We start from the raw sequence: 20488 nt of genomic DNA on the forward strand, positions 1-20488 counted from the left end.
TGAAGGGCTGGAACAGCCCAAGTCACAACTGACAGTGGCCCTTTCTCTAAGGTAGAGGCTCCTAGCTAGAAAAATTATCCTGGGAGACTTTAATCACAGGAACAGAGACACAGTTGAAGTAAGAGAGAGCTTCTAGAACTTCCAGTCACTGCTTGGGTGCCCTGGTTCCACCTGCTGCTGCTGAATCTGACATGGGAGGATGCCTTTCTAACCTACTTCCCAGCACAGTGTGGATTACAAAGAGAAATTAACTTGTGAATAAACCCTTTGGAAGCTAAAGGGGCCATGTTCCTTCTCTTGCTATATTATTTGGCTGGAAATGTTGGTGTCGTTTTTAAATGTGGGGTCTGATTTAACAGAGGCAGCCAAAAACCATGGATCTCATCAAATGGGGCTCAGAACATATATAATAACTTTCAGTTGAGGGTATATGGGGAGAGTTTTGGAGTTGTCTGACCAATAAGGGAAAATGTATTCAAAAGGAGCTGAGAAATCAAGCTTAAGGATCTTGTTTTTCAGGGCTATTATAGATAATTCGTTATAATTTATCACACTGATACTCTTAGATTGGATGAAGCCCAAACACAACTGAGTTTGATGCATATTAAATTACCTCTTTCTTAAAAGGAGGGTGGTCTTACCAGGGCAAGATGGAGTTCATTAGCAAGCTGAGAAGGTTTTCTTAACTCTTCATTATCTGGTTTTATATTGTTCCGGAGTCCTCCAGCATCAATGGGTATCTTTCTTTATTTCAGTTCTTGGAAAATCACACTGGGCCCTTCATGATCTTACCAGTTTCCAATTCCAAAATTAGTGACAAAATGTTCCTCCTTGCAAGCCTATAAACAAAACACAGATTACTATAAACTTTACTCTTATTCTTTTCACAAAATCAGTTGATTTTCTGCATGAAGCAAAATAGTTCACTCCAGAGTGATAATTGACTGGTATACACACTGCTGTAGCATGTTTAGAATTTATGACTGCATTTCTAATGGCCAGCACAGCTACCTGGGTCATTAGAGGAAACATATGGTCAGGTTGAGACTCAGCCCTATATGGTCTTTACTAGAGCTCCAGCCTCCTTCCAGAACTGGGAACTTCAAAATCTACCTAATTGCCCTTTTGATTTGTGTGCCCTAAATCTTATGATTAGCAGTGGGTTTACCCCTGTAAGAAAATGTGCCCCCCCATGAGATGTAAATTTAATCAGTTGATTCTAAGAGAATTTAAAATTTTTACTTATTCCTTTCATTTTTAAGAGAGTATAGAAAGTAGTGGGATCTGTTGTGGCATTTTTAGATATAAATATCATTGTGCTTTGTTTTTGTTAATTCCCCTCCCCCACTGCTCTCCCCCATCACCCCACTTCTTTCATTGGTACCCCTCTCCTTGTCCGCAATAGACCTTGCCTGATGAATTCTATTATTTCTCCTCAATTGAGATCTCTTCCTCCCCTCTCACGGTCTCCTTCTAAAGGAATGTTAACTCACTATACCCTTGACACTTAGTTGTTTATATTTACCTACATTCATGGGTAGGCTTACCCAGATATCCTACCTCAGTGCTGCTCTCTGTGTTACTTCCCATGTGCTTCCCTGGGGGTCTGTACTAGCCAACAACTTTTAGGTGAAAAAACCTAATTCCATTCTTAGTGGATGATTGCAATTTCTTGCTAAGTTTAGAATGATTCTACTGATTGCAAGGACTGCTGCAGCTAGTAAAGCCACCATAGTAACCCAGACCAACCCTGCGAAGAGTCTGCATATGGTTGAATATTTTGGGTTTCTTCTTTTGCCTCTTTTCTTGATGGTTCTCTGTAATTTCTGACCTACATGGCTTGGTAATGATGATCTAATGTGGGATAGCCTGTGACTCTTTGGGTAGACCGTTCAAGTAGAAATTTCATTTGCTAATGAGCATTTGTTGAATGATGTATGGAGGTGACATTTTTCTTCTTTCATTTTCATACAACTGGCCAGTTTATTATTGGGCTTGAAAACAGGTGAGGGAACCATCAGGAGGGAAAAGAGAAAAGAGAAGAGTGCAGAAGAGGGGAGAAGAATGTAGGCAGGGATGGGTAGGAGAAAGGGAACAGGGAAGGGGAAGGAAAAGAAAAAGAAAACAAAACTGAATTTGTTCTTTTTTTAGGGTTGTATAACTAGACTCCAATGAAGGAATAACAAGCCATGTTGACTCTTTTTACATGAGCTACTCTATCAAGGTTGGGGAGAGGGATAGTGCCATACTTACGAATGCTGTGTTTGCCCCTTTGCAAGGACTTAGTGCTTTTTCAATAAAAATAAATTTAATTTGTGGCTACACTTCAAGGAAGATGGTCGGTTGGTAAAAGTGGGTCAGTCCCAGCCCTAGGTTTAGAGAAATTGTGTGGCTGAATCCCTTAGCATAGCTTTCATGTGGCTGAGCTGCCCATTCTAGAAAACCCCAAGTGTTTTTGAAGATACTAAACTGGTGACATGCAGAATTCTTCCCTCCCTTCCTCCTATTAATCCATCATGTTTGAACAAGTACTGAAGCTAACACTGCCTCCCCGCTTCCTGTTGCTTGGAGCTTTTTTGCACTCTTGAATAGAGTAATCTGGTTTTGTTAGTTGCTACTCAAATAAAAAGGGGTTAGCATTGACTGATGCATAATACATATAATTTTTATATATTTTTAATTAAGCAAGTTTTAGACATTTCTTTTGAAGAACACCAGTGTATTTCTGCCTATTTGTTACTTTTGTCCCCGAGAGGAAAAGGCAGCTCTAAGTTTTGTACCTTGCATCTGTTCCAATTTTGGCAGAGCAACTTGTGTTACATTTATGCTGAAAGTTCAAAATGGAGGTGATAATAGACTCAAAGTCCAGACAGAAAAGAGTGCTTTTGAACTGAAACTATTTCACAAGGCATTGTTGTCTGATACAATGGCAAACTCCTACACATTTTTGCCATAATTAAATTTTAGAAAATAAACGTATGAAAAAGCAAATATCATATGACAAGAATAGGCAGATTGCTCAATAAATAGATGATTGATAGATAGATAGATAGACAGACAGATAAGTAGACAGATGATGATAGGCATGATGCTACTGTTCAAATTTTTCACCAGCTGAGCTCAGTAACGAAAACTTTTGGTTCTCTATTCTTGTTTTGTTTTTGTTACAGACTATGTTGTGCAACCTTAAAAGATCTGTTTGACTCACTATAGTATCAATATTAAAAACAAGAAAGGCAAACTCAAAACAAGAGATAACTGCAAAGTATTTTCTCAAAAGAGTGGAAATCTCAAGAACTGTCCCAGCTGGAAAGACCTAAGGAGTCATGGTGGTCAAGTATAATGTGGCCTCCGGGATGGTGGTCGTAGAACAGGAAAAGGGGTCGATGCAAAAGATAAGAATATCTGGATGATGTGTGGGCTTTACTTAATAGGATTATAAGTATGGCTTCCTTGGCTCTGACAAAGTCTCTGTGCTAACATAATGCCAAGAAGAGGGTCACAATAGGAAAATGACTTCATGCTATTTGAAACTGACTCCACAATGAGAACCACTTTCTCCTTTGCAAATTTTTCTACCAAAATTATTTCTGTAATGAAAACAAATTCGGCCTTTGCAAACAAGGATATGTAAATTCTGCAACTGTTCAGCCACAGGACAGCTCACCGACAGCATGAGGGATGGCAGAGGCACCTCTAAGAATGATGCATAGTGACCAACTTGCTCCTGAGATTCTTGGCCTCGCTGCTAGATTGGCTTTAGCAAAAATGTCTAAACTGCAAGCATGAGCACGTTGTGTGGGTATGTGTGGGTAGCCTCTGCATGACTGTGTGTGTATGTATGTGTTATGTATGAGTGTGTGCTTTGTGTGTGTGTGTGTGTGTGTGTGTGTGTGTGTGTGTGTGTGTGTGTGAAGATTTAACCTTGAATTTTTGGTGTATGTCTCTAATTTTAAGGCTTCCTGGGTCTATATAGATACAGAATACACCTCATATCCTCCATTCATAGTCAATGAATACACTTTTAAACTTTTTAAATACAAAAGCCGTTGTTTTTCTCAAAACAATGTGACCATTTTACATACGATAATTCTGTCTCACAATGAGCCTATGCTAAAATTAAATGCTATTTGAATTTTATTTTGTATTTTCTTGAGTTCACAGGAGTGTTCCCCAGTTCCTGTGCAGAAACTTCCAAATAAGAACTCACCTCCATTTTAAAAGTCCCTGGGGGCACTGTTTGGTTCTTATAATTCTCAGTAACAATCTGTGTAGTTTGAGAGGATAGACATACTCACAAGGACGTTTTGGGGTTTTAATGGTGTTTTTGGTTAGGTTGTGAAGTGACAAGACAAAAAACAAAAAAAAAATCTTCCCAAAGTAATGCCAATAAACAGAAAGCTTGTGAGGGGTGGCCTACTGGAGTCCCAGCCGTGGTAAAGCTGTTCAGTAAGACTCTCAGGAAAAGATTAATTGGCCTCAATCAATTCTCAGCAGGAATACCCACCTTATGGTAAATATCACCACGATTGGTACTAATTACCTCAGTTGTCACCTGTCACAACCCATAGGCTGGGAGCTGAGTGAGGAGAGCAGCCGTCTTGATAGGACCAGCAGAAACAAAGCTATAAAAGGGGTTACAAAGGGGTCAGCGAATCACTGCCCACCTGACTGTAGCAGGCAGGGGGCCCACCAGCCCTCACTGCCATGTGGGGAGAGCACAAGATCCAGTGTGATTCGAGTCTCATGAAAGTGAGGAAATCAGAAGTGTGGGTACAGAGGAAGGATGATGCGTCCCAGAAATAAAGGGCACCAGCATTCAATCCTGACAGTTGTTCCTACTTGCTAGCTTAGAAGCTCAGAACCCAAGCTGCGGTTCAAACCTGGGCTTTGGTCAGTCTTCTGTTTGTTCGATCACAGGTAGTGGCTGTACTTTCTGAGCCTAAGTTTCCTTATCTGCAAAGATACAGGCAAAAGAAACTCCAAGCCGGACTGATATAGTGATGTCTCAAGGCCTCAGGATGCTCCCAAACTACACAATTATGTAGACTATGGTGATGGCAACGTTTATAAACTTGCCCGGTGGACAGCCAAGAAGAAGCCAGGCCTGTCAATGTCACAGTCATTTCTCAAGGTCTGAGAGTCTAGTCTTCTGAAGAGAAGAAGTGAAGCAAGGAGGGGCATAAAGACTAGCAGCACTGATGGAAACAAAGGTGTGGTACCCTCTCAGGGCACTGGATGATACATTTCCCCAGTGGAGCAATTTTCAAATGGTGTGTACTCACATGAAGAAAGTATCATAGACACAGCCTACACTTTGCAAAGGGATCCTCATTCCCACGAGGATGCCGAGCCATCCACTACTGAAGCGTTCGCTTTCGAATTGACTCTTTCAAATACTGGCTTCTTGTTAAATACACAGAGCCCCCAGGCCTCTTCCTCTGATTTGACAGATCCCAAGCGTGGACACGGGCATCTGTCTGTATGTGTTTGCCTGCCTATTTGTTTTAACTAAGAAAAATAATTGTAACACAGAACATGATGTGTTGATATGTGGGTGTAATGTACTGTGGCAGAGTTGAGCTATTTAATATGGATTCCCTCATGTGCTCGTTCTTTGTGAGTATGCATGTAGTAAGAACACTTACATACACTTTAGCAGGTTTCAAATCAAGATATACTGTCAACTATAGCCATGAAGGTGCATAATAGATGTCTTGAGCTTTCCCTCCTGTCTCACTGCAATTGTATGTCCTTTGGCCATTTGACGAACATCGTCATAACCCTTCCTAGTAAGTGATCTGTGTTTTAAAGGAATTCTCCAAGATCTAATATTCAAATGTATGTGAAAGACTTTGATTAAAATTGGAACTTGCCACCATTTACAGTGTAACAGACCTTCCTAGAAATACCGATGCTGTGTGTGGGATGTGGCCTACCCACAGGAGGTTATTTTTTCAAGTTCTCTGCTCGATGGTAAAACACATGCAAATTTGAAGTGACAGTAACTTAGAAAGTCACTCAAATTGTACCTATAAATGACAACTAAGCAAGAGTCAGACGGAATAGCCTATCAGAGATCAATAAAATTAGGCCTCTGACTTGATATGTACTTGTTTAGAATAAGAATTCAAAAGACTTTAAGCCATAAAATAAATACTGATAAAATGATTAAGTTATCAAGACTGGACCAAAGATGATGGAACAAGGATTTATGTGAAAAAGATACATGGACCAAAATGAAGAATTCTGTGTATCTTCATTATGTTTGCAAATATTTCTTTAGATCAAGAGCCAAGTCATTCTTGACTATATGTGGGACAAACTATAAGAGTCTCCAAAGTGGATCCATGAACCCTAATTGCCCGCCAGGAAGAGGGGGAAAAGAGAATGTCCTTTGTGTCTTCAGGTTAACAACTATCTTACTCCTTTTATCATTAGAAATTAATAAGTCAGCCACTCTTAGTATTTGGAAGACTGATGTAGGATGGCATGAGGAAAGCCCAGGTTACATAGCAAGGCAGTACCTCAAAAATAAATAAGGGTTAAGGTTTAGAGAGCTCACAAATGTTGAGGTGATTATTATTTAAAACAAAAATTACAGCAAAAAAGAAGAGCTTATGAAAATAGTAGAAACCACGTGCTTCATTATAGAATGTAAAGTGATAAAACTATTACACAGAATAGCTTCTCAAAAAGCTGCAACTAGAACCCCAGCAATAGACCCCATCATTCCATACAAATAAAAGCAAAAGGAATTAAACACATGAAGCTGGAGAGATGGCTCAGTGGTTAAGAGCACTGACTGCTCTTCCAGGGACCCTGAGTTCAATTCCCAGCAGCCCACAGGGTGGGTCACAAACATCTGTAATGGGATCTGATGCCCTCTTCTAATGTGTCTAAGAACAGCTACAGTGTACTCATATACATAATAGCCTAGTAAGGGCACCAGTGGAAGGGGAAGCCTTTGGTCCTGCCAAGACTGAACCCCCAGTGAATGTGATTGTTGGGGGGAGGGCGATAATGGGAGGAGAATGGGGAGGAGAACACCCATAGAGAAGGAGAGGGGGAAGGGTTAGGGGAATGTTTCCCTGGAAACCGGGAAAGGTAATAACAATTGAAATGTAAATAAGAAATACCCAATTTAATAAAGATGGAGAAAAAAAATAAAGGAAAGAAAAAAATTAAACACACATCTCAAAGGGATATCTTCCTGCCCATGTTCATGGAAACATTATTCACAAAAGCCAAAGGGAGAAGCAATGCAAGTGAAATGTAGTAGAAAAATCAATAAAACAAAAGTGATCCATAGGCCAATGGATTATTATTCAGCAGTTAAAAGGTAGGACATTTTACATGTGTTACCACATGGACATCAGTGAGGTTGTCATGATAGCAGAAATAAGACACCTACTCCACCGTTAATTCCACTAATATGCAGAACTTAAAGTCACTGTTTGGGAGGTAAAAGAGGAGGAGGGAGAACAGAAAATCTGTTTTAATGGAAATGTCGTTTTCCCTGGGGATAATGAAAAGTTACAGAGATAAGAAAATGTTGTGATGATCTATTCAGTGCCACCAAAGTCTGTGCTTTCGAATTGTTAGGGCCATCATTCTTACATCAGGAAAGTTTCACAATTTTTTGCAAGTTTATTTGTATGCGCATTAGTGTTTAGTCCACATGAATGTCTGTGTGAGCATGCCTGAATGCCTGGAACAGGGGTAACAGATAGTTGTGAGCTGCCATGTAGGTGCTGGGAATTGAACCCAGGTCCTCTGGAAGAACAGCCAGTGCTTTTAACTGCTGAGCCATCTCTCTAGCCCTGACCATTTTTAAAAATAAACTTAATGGTGTGTCAAAAGTAAGGGCTATAATTTGCTCAGTTGGTAAAAACGCCTGCTGCCCAGGCTTGAGGACATGAGTTCAGATCCCTAGCATTGATATAAAAATCCTGACACAACCTTATGTGTCTACAAGCCCAGTACTCTGCAGGCAGACATTGCAGAGGCTCGCCAGGCCAGCTAGTTGTTGTTGTTGTTGTTGTTGATGATGATGATGATGATGATGATGATGAAAGTGATGATTATTATGATTATTATTATAATTTTATTATTATTGTAAGTTGAAGAAATGGTTGAAGAAGATACTCTTTTGTTGACCTCTGGCTGCTGTATATTTGTGTACTGTTCCGATAAATGAAAAAGGAACATTTTCTATCAATTCCCAAAAGCCAGATCTGCTCACTCCGGCTGCTACTCTACCACGCAGTCTGCAAGCCGCCCTCTCCTGGCTGTCTCCCTTTTATCCTCCCTCTCTGCACGGTCCCCTAGGCGGTAGTTACCATTCCTGGTACACCCACGTATATCTAGTTCTGCGGGCCCTGTGGGTTCTCAGGAAGAGATCCGCATGCTCCAACTGCCTCTCAACCATTTTCTTTCACACACTGTCCTCTTTAGCCCGATATATCAAAGTTCCAGAGACTTGTAATTTAGCAATTAGATTTATATGTTAAATACTCAATCCACAATACATCCACAGAATAAATTCACTGTCAATTAACAATGGTTGAAACCACCCACTTAGACAAGATAAAATTGACCTAGACCACCTGGATCAGAATCCTTTTCCTCCGTTGTCTCCACCCCGATTCCTCTCGCCCCTCCTCCTTCTCGCTACTTCCTAGATTTTCCCCGCCTACCCTTCCTTCTCATCCAATGATAGGCTTCACCTTATCCTTGACTACCTTGCTGCATAATGACATCGTCCTACAGCGTACCCACACATATGTATGATCACAAACATAAACATATATACAGATAAACCAACATACTTAAGGTTCAGTTGTCAGAGCAGAAATTCCGATCTTGGGCCTAGAAAGGACTCTGCTAACTCTCCTCTCCATGTTAGCGCTTCTTTGAGCATGGAAACTGGAGGTGATGCTCAGAAAAAAAAAAAAAAAGGCAAGGACAATGACTAATTACCGGAACAAACAGCAATTTCAGCAATACAGATGTTTATTCCAGAGATGAGAAAGCTGGTAGGTTGCAAACATGTCTGCACTCTTTGAAAATGATTCATATTTCACATACCATGCATCATGGTTGGGTTTGATGTCAGCTTACCACAAATTGCTAGGGAGCCTCACCTGAAACACCACACCAATTGCCTTGATGGATGTGAGAAGGCCCATTCCAATTGTGGGCAGCACCTCCTGGTAGCAGCTCAGATAAAAACAGTAGTGCAAAAGGAAGAAGAGCGTCTTACCCTTTCCTCATGGCCTTCCCTCTTCCCGGAGTTGATTTGCCTTAGTGCTATTGCTGCCCTATTTGACAGCCAGAGCAGTGTTTCTAGTCTTCCATCACAGACTAGGGAACAGCTGGTATCTAGGAAACTTCCAGGCTTTGGGGGAATATTGGGAATACTGGGGCACCCCACTGAGGTGAGCAAGTGAAAGATTGAGGCCTGTCTAAACCCCAAAATCTCGTCATGAAACTGTTAGCGGGAGTAGGATTGTTCTCTCCTTGCTCTGGGCCTGTATGTCCTGGAGCATGTTGTTCTTGTAAATGTATAAAAATAAAAAGTAGAGTTGTCTTTTACCTGCTTGGTCCGTACCTCGGTGCCCCAAGATGCTTGCTAGATATCTGGGCAGAAACACATCCCATCCACACACTTTTCTACACTCAAAGCCTCACATAAAAGAAGACACAACACAATAATCTTAGATCCAATTGGTAAGATATAATTGCCCACCTAAACATACAGAGCCCGGTACCATCCATCCCTTAGGAACATTAATAACAACCTGTAAATACACAGAGCAGAATCTTAACATCACCTGCCATCTTGTCCTACCACGGCTTCTCTGCCCCTCTCTCAGTCCTCTCTCTGTCTCTTCCTCTCTCTCCTAGTCTCTTCCTCCTCCTTCAAACGTCTCTTCCGCCCATCCTTCCTTCTCCTCCAATGACAGGCTTCCTTCTATCCTGTACCTGCCCCTCACCTGTACTTTACAAATTCAATGGGGAGAAGGTTCTGGTGAAGTCACCTGATTCCTGAGTAAGTGACAGGGCTGCTGTCCTTGGGGCAGTGGAATTAGCATCAAAATACAGATAACTCCAGGGCAAACCACAACAGCCTGTAGTCTGTACAAACCGCCCATCTCTGCTACCCTTGAGGTAGCCTGGTAGCCAAATTACAGGTTTGACCTCCTGTCTCCCTATAAGGACATACCCTGTAAGCACCATGAATTCTTCTTCGTGCAAAGGAAACATTTCCATTGCCTTGGCACCAGCTAATGGTGTACATTCACCTCAAAAGCCCCAACCCACTCTCCAAGGCTTATATAGCCCATATTACCCTCAGCCAAAGAGAGCTCTTTCACTGAGGACCGTCTCAGAGAAGACTGTTTCTCTACTCCCTCACCACCAACAGAGTTCCTGGAACCCACTGGGCTGAACTAACACCCTGAAGTCCAGTCTAATGTGCCTGGACACCCCGAGGGCAGAAGCAGAAAACGAGTTAGCACTGAGTCACTACTGGTCGTCACACCCGTTCACATCCCAAGTGAGAGATGGCTCTTGTGGGAGGGACTACTCTGACTGCTGAGGCATGCGGCTTCAAAGATTGACTTAACTACCAGGTTCTCAGCCTCTTAGACATGACTTTAGACTGTGGTTACTATTTTAAGTGACTTAGTAACTCCACATACATGTATACGGTGTAAATGCATATTCATTGCACTGGTTCTGCTCCTCCAGAGGACCCTGACTAATACAGCATACGTCTGCATGTATCATCTATTTTGTGCCTCTTTAACAAATTTTCCAAAGATGTGTAACTGTCACTTATCCTTGTGTGGCTTGTCTGGCTTGGTTCTCACATGAATATGACTCTCGGAACTCATCCATATTAAAGCCTGCATGGTGCTTCATGCCTTTGTATTTCTGAACAACATTCACAAGGACTTACCACACTGTTTGTGCCCTCTCATTGGTGGTGGGCATTTCAATTGCCTTCTTCCGTTAGAAGCAATGCAGTTATGGACATTGGTGTATAGGGCTTCATGTAAATCTCTGTATTAAGTGATCCTGGGTATTCCCATGGGAGTGGAATTCCTGGGTCACGTGGGAACTGTGCAGACTTCTGAGGAGTCACTAGATGGGTTTGCAGAGAAGCTGCACCATTTCATTCACTCCCCCCTGGCAGTTGTAGTGAGCACTCCATTTTCTCCACACTCTTGTCAGGGCTTGCAGTCTTGCCTCCTGCCTTTTGCATAGCCCCTGCTCTGTACCGAGGGTCTCACCAGTGAAAGGAATGCCAATTCCAAAGAATTCCCAAACAGCCTATTGGGATGAGTGGCTTCTCCATTTTGAAGGAGTCAAATTCAAAAGTCAGCTGCTCTATGGTTTTTTCAGTGCAAACCGAGATGAGAACTAACAAGCCAGCTAACTCAATGTCTGCCAGAGAGATCTCAGCAACAATCAACTGACAAGTTTGTGTATATGGCCGTTCCTCTTAGAATTTGAAATAAGAGAGTGCATGTGCCAGGATAGACTGTCAGAGAAAGAGTGGGGGTTGGAAGAGACATGAATCTGGAAAAGGACCCTTGTCCCCCATCCATGTGAGTGTCAATTCCTGTCTCCTGGGAGCCTCATCACCTTCACATTTTCCACACGTGAGCCTTTGGTAGCAACACTCTCCGATTACACGTGCTGCCATTAACAAAGGAAATACCTCCGCGAGTTCCTTAGGTACTTACAGAAATGCACACTAGTTCAGTGGTAGCCGGCAGGATCGAATCTGTCTGCCTAACGGCCTTCTGGCAGTTAAGCATTTACTTTAAGGCAAATAAAATGTCAGCCACCATTAGACAGCATCTGGCAACAATATGGCCATTTCATCCCTGGGGATCGACCTCTCCCCCAGAAGAGATGGTACTTGAAATAGGAGAGGCTTTTGAATGCAGGACCTCCTATCCCTCCCACCCAGGCATGGTGGCTAGGGAGTGGGCAGACTGCCACCCACAGAAGGACACAGGGAGCCAGATCAAATGTGAACCTAGGGGGCAAGCTTCCCAGACAGCAGTGACCAAAGGCTGTTCACCCTCGCTATATGGGTCTGTGGTTAAGGGGGGAGTCTGATCTCTAAGCTGGCCTAGATTAGCTCTACAAAATGTAAAACAGCCTCCACAGCCACTTGAAGAAGAATTTGGGCTGACTGAACTAAAAGCAGCGGTGCGCTGTGAGTGAAGGGAGATGCTCAAAGAGGAGACTCCGCCCCTTGGAATTCCCCCTGGAAAGGGGCAAAACAGCAGTTCTTTTGAAAGAGAGGATGAGGATGTGTAGCCCTCTCGAGTGGGAGCATCAGTTGAGGAGTTTGAGACCACATGGGTGATAAGGGCTAATTTGCAGAGAGATGGCTATAACCAGACAAGCTGCCTAAGGCTGGAAAAATAAGACATTTCTTCAACAGTCTGGGCGAGTGTATGGGTGAAAAAACCAACACTTGTCAATGGGGGTGGCTTGCTCCTCAGACACAGTGCTGGGATGTTTGTTCTTCTGATTTGAGAGGAATTGTATTCTTCAAATAAACAAAATGTGACGTGTGTCCTGTTGGGAAGCACATTTCCACTGTGGCTCGGTCTCTGTGTGGAACATATACACGGTCGCCAGTTTTATATCAAGCTTTTAACATATAGGCTTATCATATTTCTAGGCCTCTGGTTTGACCCAACAACATGGCCACATCAATGAAATCATGATCTTTGTAAAAACAGGGTTCAGCTGGATTGTCAGGAGCATTTACTTTGATGAAGCAGCTAACATTGTCCAAAAATTCTCACCAACATCACGGCTTCTCTCTCAGGAGCTACTCTATTAATATTGGTAAAGTCTGTCCATATTTTGTTCAAAGAAAAGGCCCTCACACTTTAAAGAATAAAATACAATAAGTAAGAATTTTCAAATGTAAGAATATTGATACACACGTGTGTTTGATTTCTTTGGTTGTTTGTGAACAGCTCTGATGATGTAGAGCTGGCCTCAAACTCCTCATTCTTCTACCTCTGCTTCCCAATGTAAGCACGTATGTGCTGTATGTAAGCACGTATGTGTCACTGCATTGGGCTACATGCATATTCCTATAGAGCCCTGAAAATCAAAGGGCATCCTCATTCCAATACATTTTCTTGCGGAAGTTTTCCTAGTCTCCGTTTAATAATACCTTACCACAGTGTTAGAGAACTAAGCTAATACAGCTTTAATGCCTAGGAAAGTGGTGAAATTTAAAGTAACATTAATATTAATAAAAAATGCTTTCCAAGATAATTGTCTTTGGGAAAAATGTGTTGCTAAAAATGAGGATATCAAAATTAAATAAATAAATAATCCTTATTCTATTTATATTTATTTTATCTTTATTTTATATACATTGGTGACTTGACTGCATGTATGTCTGTGTGAGGGTGTCAGATCTCCTGAAACAGGAGTTACAGATAGACAGTTGTGAGCTGCCATGTGGGTACTGGGAAACGATCCTGGGTCCTCTGGAAGAGCAGCCAGTGCTCTTAATTGCTGAACCATGTCTCCAGCCCCCCCACCCTTCCTCTTTTTTTAGCCATGTCAAGCACCTTTTCTGAGATACATTTTCCTACTTTTTACCTGACAGCTGTAAGCGGGAAGGTGATGTCACCATTTGTGCTTGCCACTGGCAGTTAGGAAATTCCTTGACAGTCCCCACAGCAACAGCAGTTAAGTCAGTAGCTGTATGCACAAGAGAGACATGCAGATGCTTCAAAGACCCAGGATGCTTGATGCAAAAATCCCCAAATCTAAAGAGGAATTCCCACTGTCAGGAATGTGGATAGAGACTAAAGGAGCCTAGGCTTTGAGACCAAGTTTTAGTCTTTAAGTGAGCACAAATGTTTGCTATCATCACACGGAAACATCGGTGGGCTTAAGAACTACTCAAGAAATAACCAAATTCTAACTAAACTCTACCTGTACACCATGAAGATCACTCTGCCATTGTGTTTCCCTATGAAAGATACTTTCATATCACATGTGGCGAAACCTGGACATGTTTGTAGAACTTTTCATACATAAGCCTGTCATGAGGTAGATAGAGACAGATGCGCAACAAGATGATAGAACGTTTGTAGAATGTGCACTTATGTAAATCATCACACAATGCAAATGTGCTATGATTGATGTGCATGAAATAAGAGAAAAACGATTAACATAACTATACCTCATTTACTAAATATCTGATGAAAATGAGTATGTGTGCTTTTATTTCTCTTGATGATATCATGAAATCTGTGTGTTGACTGTTCACTGAAGGTAAATAGAACCCTGGATCCCAGATGAGGCTCTCCGATACGTGGAACATTGTAAAATGGCTCAGCAGACCTCAGTGCTAATTGTCTAATGAATGAATGAAGTAAGGGCCAGTGAATGAATGGAGAGCAGGTATTAGTTCCAGCCTGTGGAGTGGATTCAAAGCCATTGTTGGCTCCGTCTGTTGGTTTCATAAATACCTCTTACTGTTCATTCTCCAGTTCATTCCAGCAACAAACTCTGTGAGATTTGCAGGAGAATTTGCTGGGACTTAACTGAAACACGGAAGCAATCAAGTGGTTGAATTCCGGGTTTTTCCAATTGAATGACATTCCTTTATCCCTATTGATTTGGTAAATTCAATTGGTGATACCACCTGAATGATTTTAAGACTATCTGAAGGTTTTTCTGTTTGTTTTAAGTTTCCAACATAGCTCAAGGAACATAAGAATTTCATCAATTGAAAACTAAGAACGGTTTCTGTGGGATGTGTAAAACAAGAAGCTGACCAGCATTATGTTCTTTTTCTTTAATTCAGCATCATTATTGAGAGTTATTCTTGGCCTTTATGAGAACCAGATTGGAGCATGGGCATGTTCACTGTCGAATTGTGTTCAAGGAATTGGAACTGAAAATCATTCAAACCAGGAAAACATGACATTGAAACATAGTCTGCATTCTTGCTTCCACCTCACGTTTTCTGACTAGAGAGTCCTATGCAGATCCCAGATCTGTTTTTAGTTTTTTGTCCTTATTAAGAAATGCACAGTTTTGTGCAAAATATTGTAGTACATGCCTTTAACTCCAGCACTTGAGAGGCAAAAACACAAGATCTCTGTGAGTTCAAGGCCAGTCTGGTCTTCATAGTGAGTTCTGGGACAACCAAGGCAACATAGTGAGACCTCATCTCAAAACACCAAAAGAGAGAGACAGAGAGAGGGTGGGGAGGGAGGAAGGGACAAATGGAAAGAAAGAGAAGAAAAGGAAGGAAGGAAAGAATGAAAAAAGGACAGAAGGAAGGAAAAGAAAGAGGGAGAGAAGGAAAAGAAGTAAAGAAAACAAAGGAAGAAAAGAAAGGAAGAAAATTATAAAAGAAGGGCACTTTTCACATCAGGGACAAGTCACAGCTCTTCCCTTGATCACTGTTCTGCCTGCTTATCAACTATAACATTCTGATGTTTGAGTGCTGAAGATCTTGCTTCTTTCACAGCCCCTTCCGTCTCAGTCAGGTAGCGGACTGGTCAACAGCCTTCAGCTGTCCCTTATTATCCCATTGCTCCCAAGTGCATTTCTTTTCTTCTGTACCTACTCAAGTTTCCAGAGTTCGAGGTCTAACACATTCCCTTCCATGAAGTCTTTAAAAGTACCCTGCTTTTTCCAATCCACTGCCTTCATCTTCGTCAGAATTATGTAATCTTCTGTGTACCTTGAGCTACTTCACAATCACACACACACACACACACACACACACACACACACACACACAGAGAGAGAGAGAGAGAGAGAGAGAGAGAGAGAGACCACACCTATGTGTACACACCTATGGGTACACAACAGATAAACAAATTCTATCTTCCTCTTTATTTACCAAAGCACGTGACTGCCCTTGTGGTGGGGGCAGGGGGCACCTTGCCCTACTTTACAGGAAGCCACCGCCTACCCTAGCAGTGGCTCTGCTCATCTGATCCCATGTCTTCCACTCACTTTGGCAGAGCACACATCTGTTGAGGCCTTTCACTGTGCCTTTATGTACATCATTCTTGGTATAACGCCTTCTTTGTACTGAGTAAGTTCTCGGCAACTGTTAACATTGAGTTTAACTGAAGGAACGAAATGTGTTTATTGAAAACACTACTTCAGCTTATACATGCAAAATATGGAAAGTGCTTCAGGAATCCAGAGCAACGTAGCAGATGCGGGACTTGTCGGCCTTTAACTGCCTTGACCCACTTGTTTCACAGGAACTGCAGTGCCGAGCCATCTTTTGTGGAATTTCAGAAGCCACACTGTGACATTATGACAGAGCATGGTCGAGTTGGTTCATTTCTGACTGCTTGTTAAAATAGGCAAAGAATAACATTAGCATTTGTCTGAAGTGGGCAGGAAAAGGTCACGGAGAACGTCCATGGGAGGCGAGGGAACCTTGGGAGGGGCGGGTTGGGTCCATCTGAGGTCAGGATACTTCCTAGAAGTCTCCACTATGCTAATAAAATAAAATAAAATTCATATTAAAATTCTTGAAGCTAGAATTGCTTTGCCTCTCTGCTGCACTCAGAGTACAGAACTGCTTTGGTCAGTGCCTGAGTGGGGAATTAATATTGTTTCTGTCATAATTTTATTTAAGAAACGAGGAATGGCCATAGTGCAAGATTCATAGACCACAGAACAATGATGTATTTCAGATAGGTTTTATGCCTATTCGGCAACATAGCTAAGAATTCAAATTTCAGATTTCAAGGAGGAAAGCCATTGGCTGACCTCTAAAAACTCCTGTGTTGGTGTATAAAGTGTCCAACTATGTATTTCCCAAGTCAAATTAACATTACTTTGTGTCCTCTAGGAGGAATCGAACTTGTCTAATGAGTGATTTTCTGTCCAGGAAGAAAACAGACAATTCAATGATCACTAACTATGTTTTCTATTCCTTCTCCAACACAGTCCTCTGTGATGTCAGTCTGCTTTGCCCGTTTCCATCCTAATTTGGTGGTTGGTGGCACCTATTCAGGCCAGATTGTCCTCTGGGACAATCGCAGTCATCGAAGAACCCCTGTCCAGAGGACCCCCTTGTCAGCCGCTGCACACACAGTAAGTTAAGCTTCAACCGTACCCCTGCGAGCTACCCAAGCCTGAGGAGAAGCAGCTCATAGGACGGCAGTGTGGCTGAGGTCGAAGCAACTAATTTAACTAACTACAATTTGGCTCAGTGAACAGTAGATTAAAGCATGATGCTTCATGCCTCTAACCCAGCGCTCCAGAGGCTAAGACAAGAGGATCAAAAGTTGAGGGCAGTCAGTACTACATGGCAAAACCTATTTTGAAAAAATGTGGTCTAAAAAAAGCATTACTTTATACTTAGGAGTCACAAACAGATTGATCTCTATGAGATCTGGACGCCAGCCTAGTCTGCATATTGAACTCCAGGTCAGGACTACAGAAGATAAAACGCTTGCTAGGCAGTGGTCATTCATGCCTTTAATCCTAGCACTCTGGAGGCAGAGACAGGCAGACCTAAATTCAGGGTCAACCTGGTCTACACAGTGAGTTTCATGACAGCCAGGGCTTCTCAGAGAAGCCCCGTCTCAATTTACAAACAAACAAATAAACAAATAGAAAAGGCACTAACTTCGGAGAAACATATTAATAATCTTAACTTTCTGTAAGTTTACGTTTGAGCACATAGAAAGCTCCTCTATGATGTTCCAGATGTCATCCATGAGGCGGGTTTCCTGTAACTCTCTTCCTAAAGAATCTCTTCCCGTTGGTAAATTGAGATGCAAACATAGATTTCCAAGTAGACCACAGAGAGTAAGGAGCTTGCCTAGTGATAGTATTCGAGATGTGTGCCAGCATGCCTCCTCCATTTGCAATCTGAAAAAGTACTGTGACTTTAAATTTGGGAATGTGTGGTGTTCTCAACACAAAGTCTACAGTGACAATATAATCCCCAAGGTTAAAAGTCAACATCGCAAACCCATTACCCATAATTTAGTAGAAGAGGTTCGGCATAGTGTTCACAAGACAACTGCGCTGTCATTTCCTTTAAGAGAATGACAGGTATGAAGAGCAATTGTTAGGAGGGACGAGGAGACGGCCATGTCTCCATCAATCGCCGCTACCTTGACATTCAGGGTAGCTGATGTCCCTTCTCTGAAATGCCTAAATTACGTCCAAGGATACAGTCCCAGCATTGTTTCCAATTTCCTTAATGCGCTTGCTGTATTGTTTCATCTGCTGGCCACAAAACCATTCCAGCTTAGAAAAATGGGTGGCTGGCTGCCTAGCTGAAACAAGGCGGAGGGGATTCTCGTGCTCTTGTTAAGCTTGAAAATGGGAACTGACAAATGTCAAGTCAGTTCTAATTTTGATTGACTGGGGCCAAAGACTCATGCAGGTAAAAATGATTCTTGGGAATCTTGGAAAATTGATCTTACCTACCCTATTTCTCCAAACTAATAACAGAAAATTATGGCCCAGGAGAAGGCCAGTCCAGTGCAGGTGTCCCCTCAAGTAGCATAAAACCTATCCCTTGGCTCTCGGTGGATGTGTGGTGCATTGGGGAAGAAGCTTTTAATTTTTTAAACATTATAAATCCAACTGTTACAATATTTAGGAAAAAAGCTTTTCTTGGGAGGGGAGTTGATTCCAAATTCAGGAGTTCTTCCAAAGCCTTACCATTCCTTCTCCAAGTAATGACTAATGAGACCATCATGAGTAAAAGCTGCTATTGTCAAGCTGAGTGGCATTATCTCTGTTAGGAAGGAAAACACAGACTTCTTCTCTCGCTTGCTGTGTTTTGTCTAATCCGTCCATAGCTCGATGTATAGTTTGTTGTGGGTTTGTCTTTCAGCTTCCATCATGGCCTGGCTGATTGGCACCAGGATAAAACAGAAAAACAAAAAGCTCTCCGCAGATGACTTGCTAATTCCTTTCACACCCACCACACATATGTATTTGGGACAACAGGAACTCATAATTAAAACAAAAATCCTTCTGCCTCGCAGTACATTTATTCCTAAACTAAATAAAAAGCAATCTGGTGTTTCTATGGAAAACAATCAGCTATACTCTTGCCTTTTTCGCTCATTTCTTTCCAGTCAGTAGAGGTCGTGCCATTTTTCTTTCTGTTGAATAGAGATGGCCACTTGTGATCCTTTGGCTCAGTGACTCCTCTTCACCTGCCTTCTCTACCTCCTGCAATGTTAAGCTTCTGAACTGGTTACAGTTTGGGTTTGGGTGGTTAATTAAGTTCCATTTAAGTCTTCCTTTGAAAAGAAGACCCCAGGTACCCTTCAATTCACAGCAATGAAGCATGCTTTTCACTAAAAGGGACAAAGGAAACTTACATCAGAGCAGTGTCTTCTGAGACCAGTCCCCATAAGTCAAAACAGCAACTTTCTGAATATTCATTCACACATATTCTTCAGTTTTATTAAATCTACTATTTTATGTAAAGCTATTACATTCATTTTTCCATTTAGTCTCTACACTGGCCTTGGCCGGCTCTGTAGCTACTGAGTTAAGTTTGATGACACAGTGCTAAAGACCTGAGAAAGACTGTTGGCTTCAGCCTCTTCCCAACTAGTCCTGTTAGCTGGAAATTTGATTGAGATAACATTTAGTTTCAAATATCTGTTGTACTTACCATTGTGTGGATTGCCATAATACCTATGTATGGGGATGCATCAGTAGAAACATGGCATGAAAAAAACATAAGGGCTTACTTACTACCTGTCCATTAACATGGGTAAAAGAGGATAGAACGGTCAAAAAAACATGTGTACTCTTGTGATATATTATTATGACTTATGTTTCAGTGTATTAAAATGAAACCACTGCTTCACAGATTTCCACACTCTACAGGCAAATTGTCAGTAGATAGTCCTGTATCATTCTCAGAACGTTACCCTTAGGGAACTTGGATAAAAGACAGAAATTATATTTGAAAGAAAGAAAATGTTGAGAACTAGGTAGCTAAGAAAGAACAGGAGGAATTAATGATGGCTAGCTTAAAGAAAGAGGGATTAAACGTGAAGCATATAAAACAGTAATGAAAAGCTACTCACATAGTTGTGTTGTTCCGACTCAGATGCACTGAGAGTAGTTCCCCTGCTACTGGAGAGGAAATTCTCAGCACTTCCGACTAACACTGACTGGCCTTTAAGAAAGGTGTTGCAGAAGAGTTTGGACACGTTTTAGGAAGAGGCAGCCAAGCAGCTACACTCAATGATTATTGCTGTTCCTTCTGACCAGGAGTTTATATGATAATAATAGTCTCAGAACCATCCTTTCTGTAATACCAGTTTCCGACTATTGAAAATTGCTTCATTGTAGTTGTGGCTAGGTATTACGGACGCTAACTCATCGAGAGTACGGCTTAAACTGTCAGCTGTTTGCACAGAGAAGCCTCAAGTAAGCTGTGGTTTGGCCACTCCTG

General features: G+C 41.8%; 1 protein-coding gene across 12 annotated transcripts in view; it reads left to right on the forward strand.

Annotated features, from left to right (window-relative positions):
- Positions 1-20488, forward strand: part of Dync1i1 (dynein cytoplasmic 1 intermediate chain 1) — a 313021-nt gene that overhangs the window by 230903 nt on the left and 61630 nt on the right. For all 12 annotated transcript variants that reach the window (NM_019234.3, NM_001439344.1, NM_001439346.1 and 9 more), the window contains one exon: positions 16993-17139. In NM_019234.3, the coding sequence (NP_062107.2) occupies positions 16993-17139 (147 nt within the window). The remainder of the gene's footprint in view (positions 1-16992; positions 17140-20488) is intronic.

Source organism: Rattus norvegicus, chromosome 4, assembly GCF_021556685.1.
Source record: "Rattus norvegicus strain SHRSP/BbbUtx chromosome 4, alternate assembly SHRSP_T2T, whole genome shotgun sequence".
NCBI lineage: Eukaryota > Metazoa > Chordata > Mammalia > Rodentia > Muridae > Rattus > Rattus norvegicus.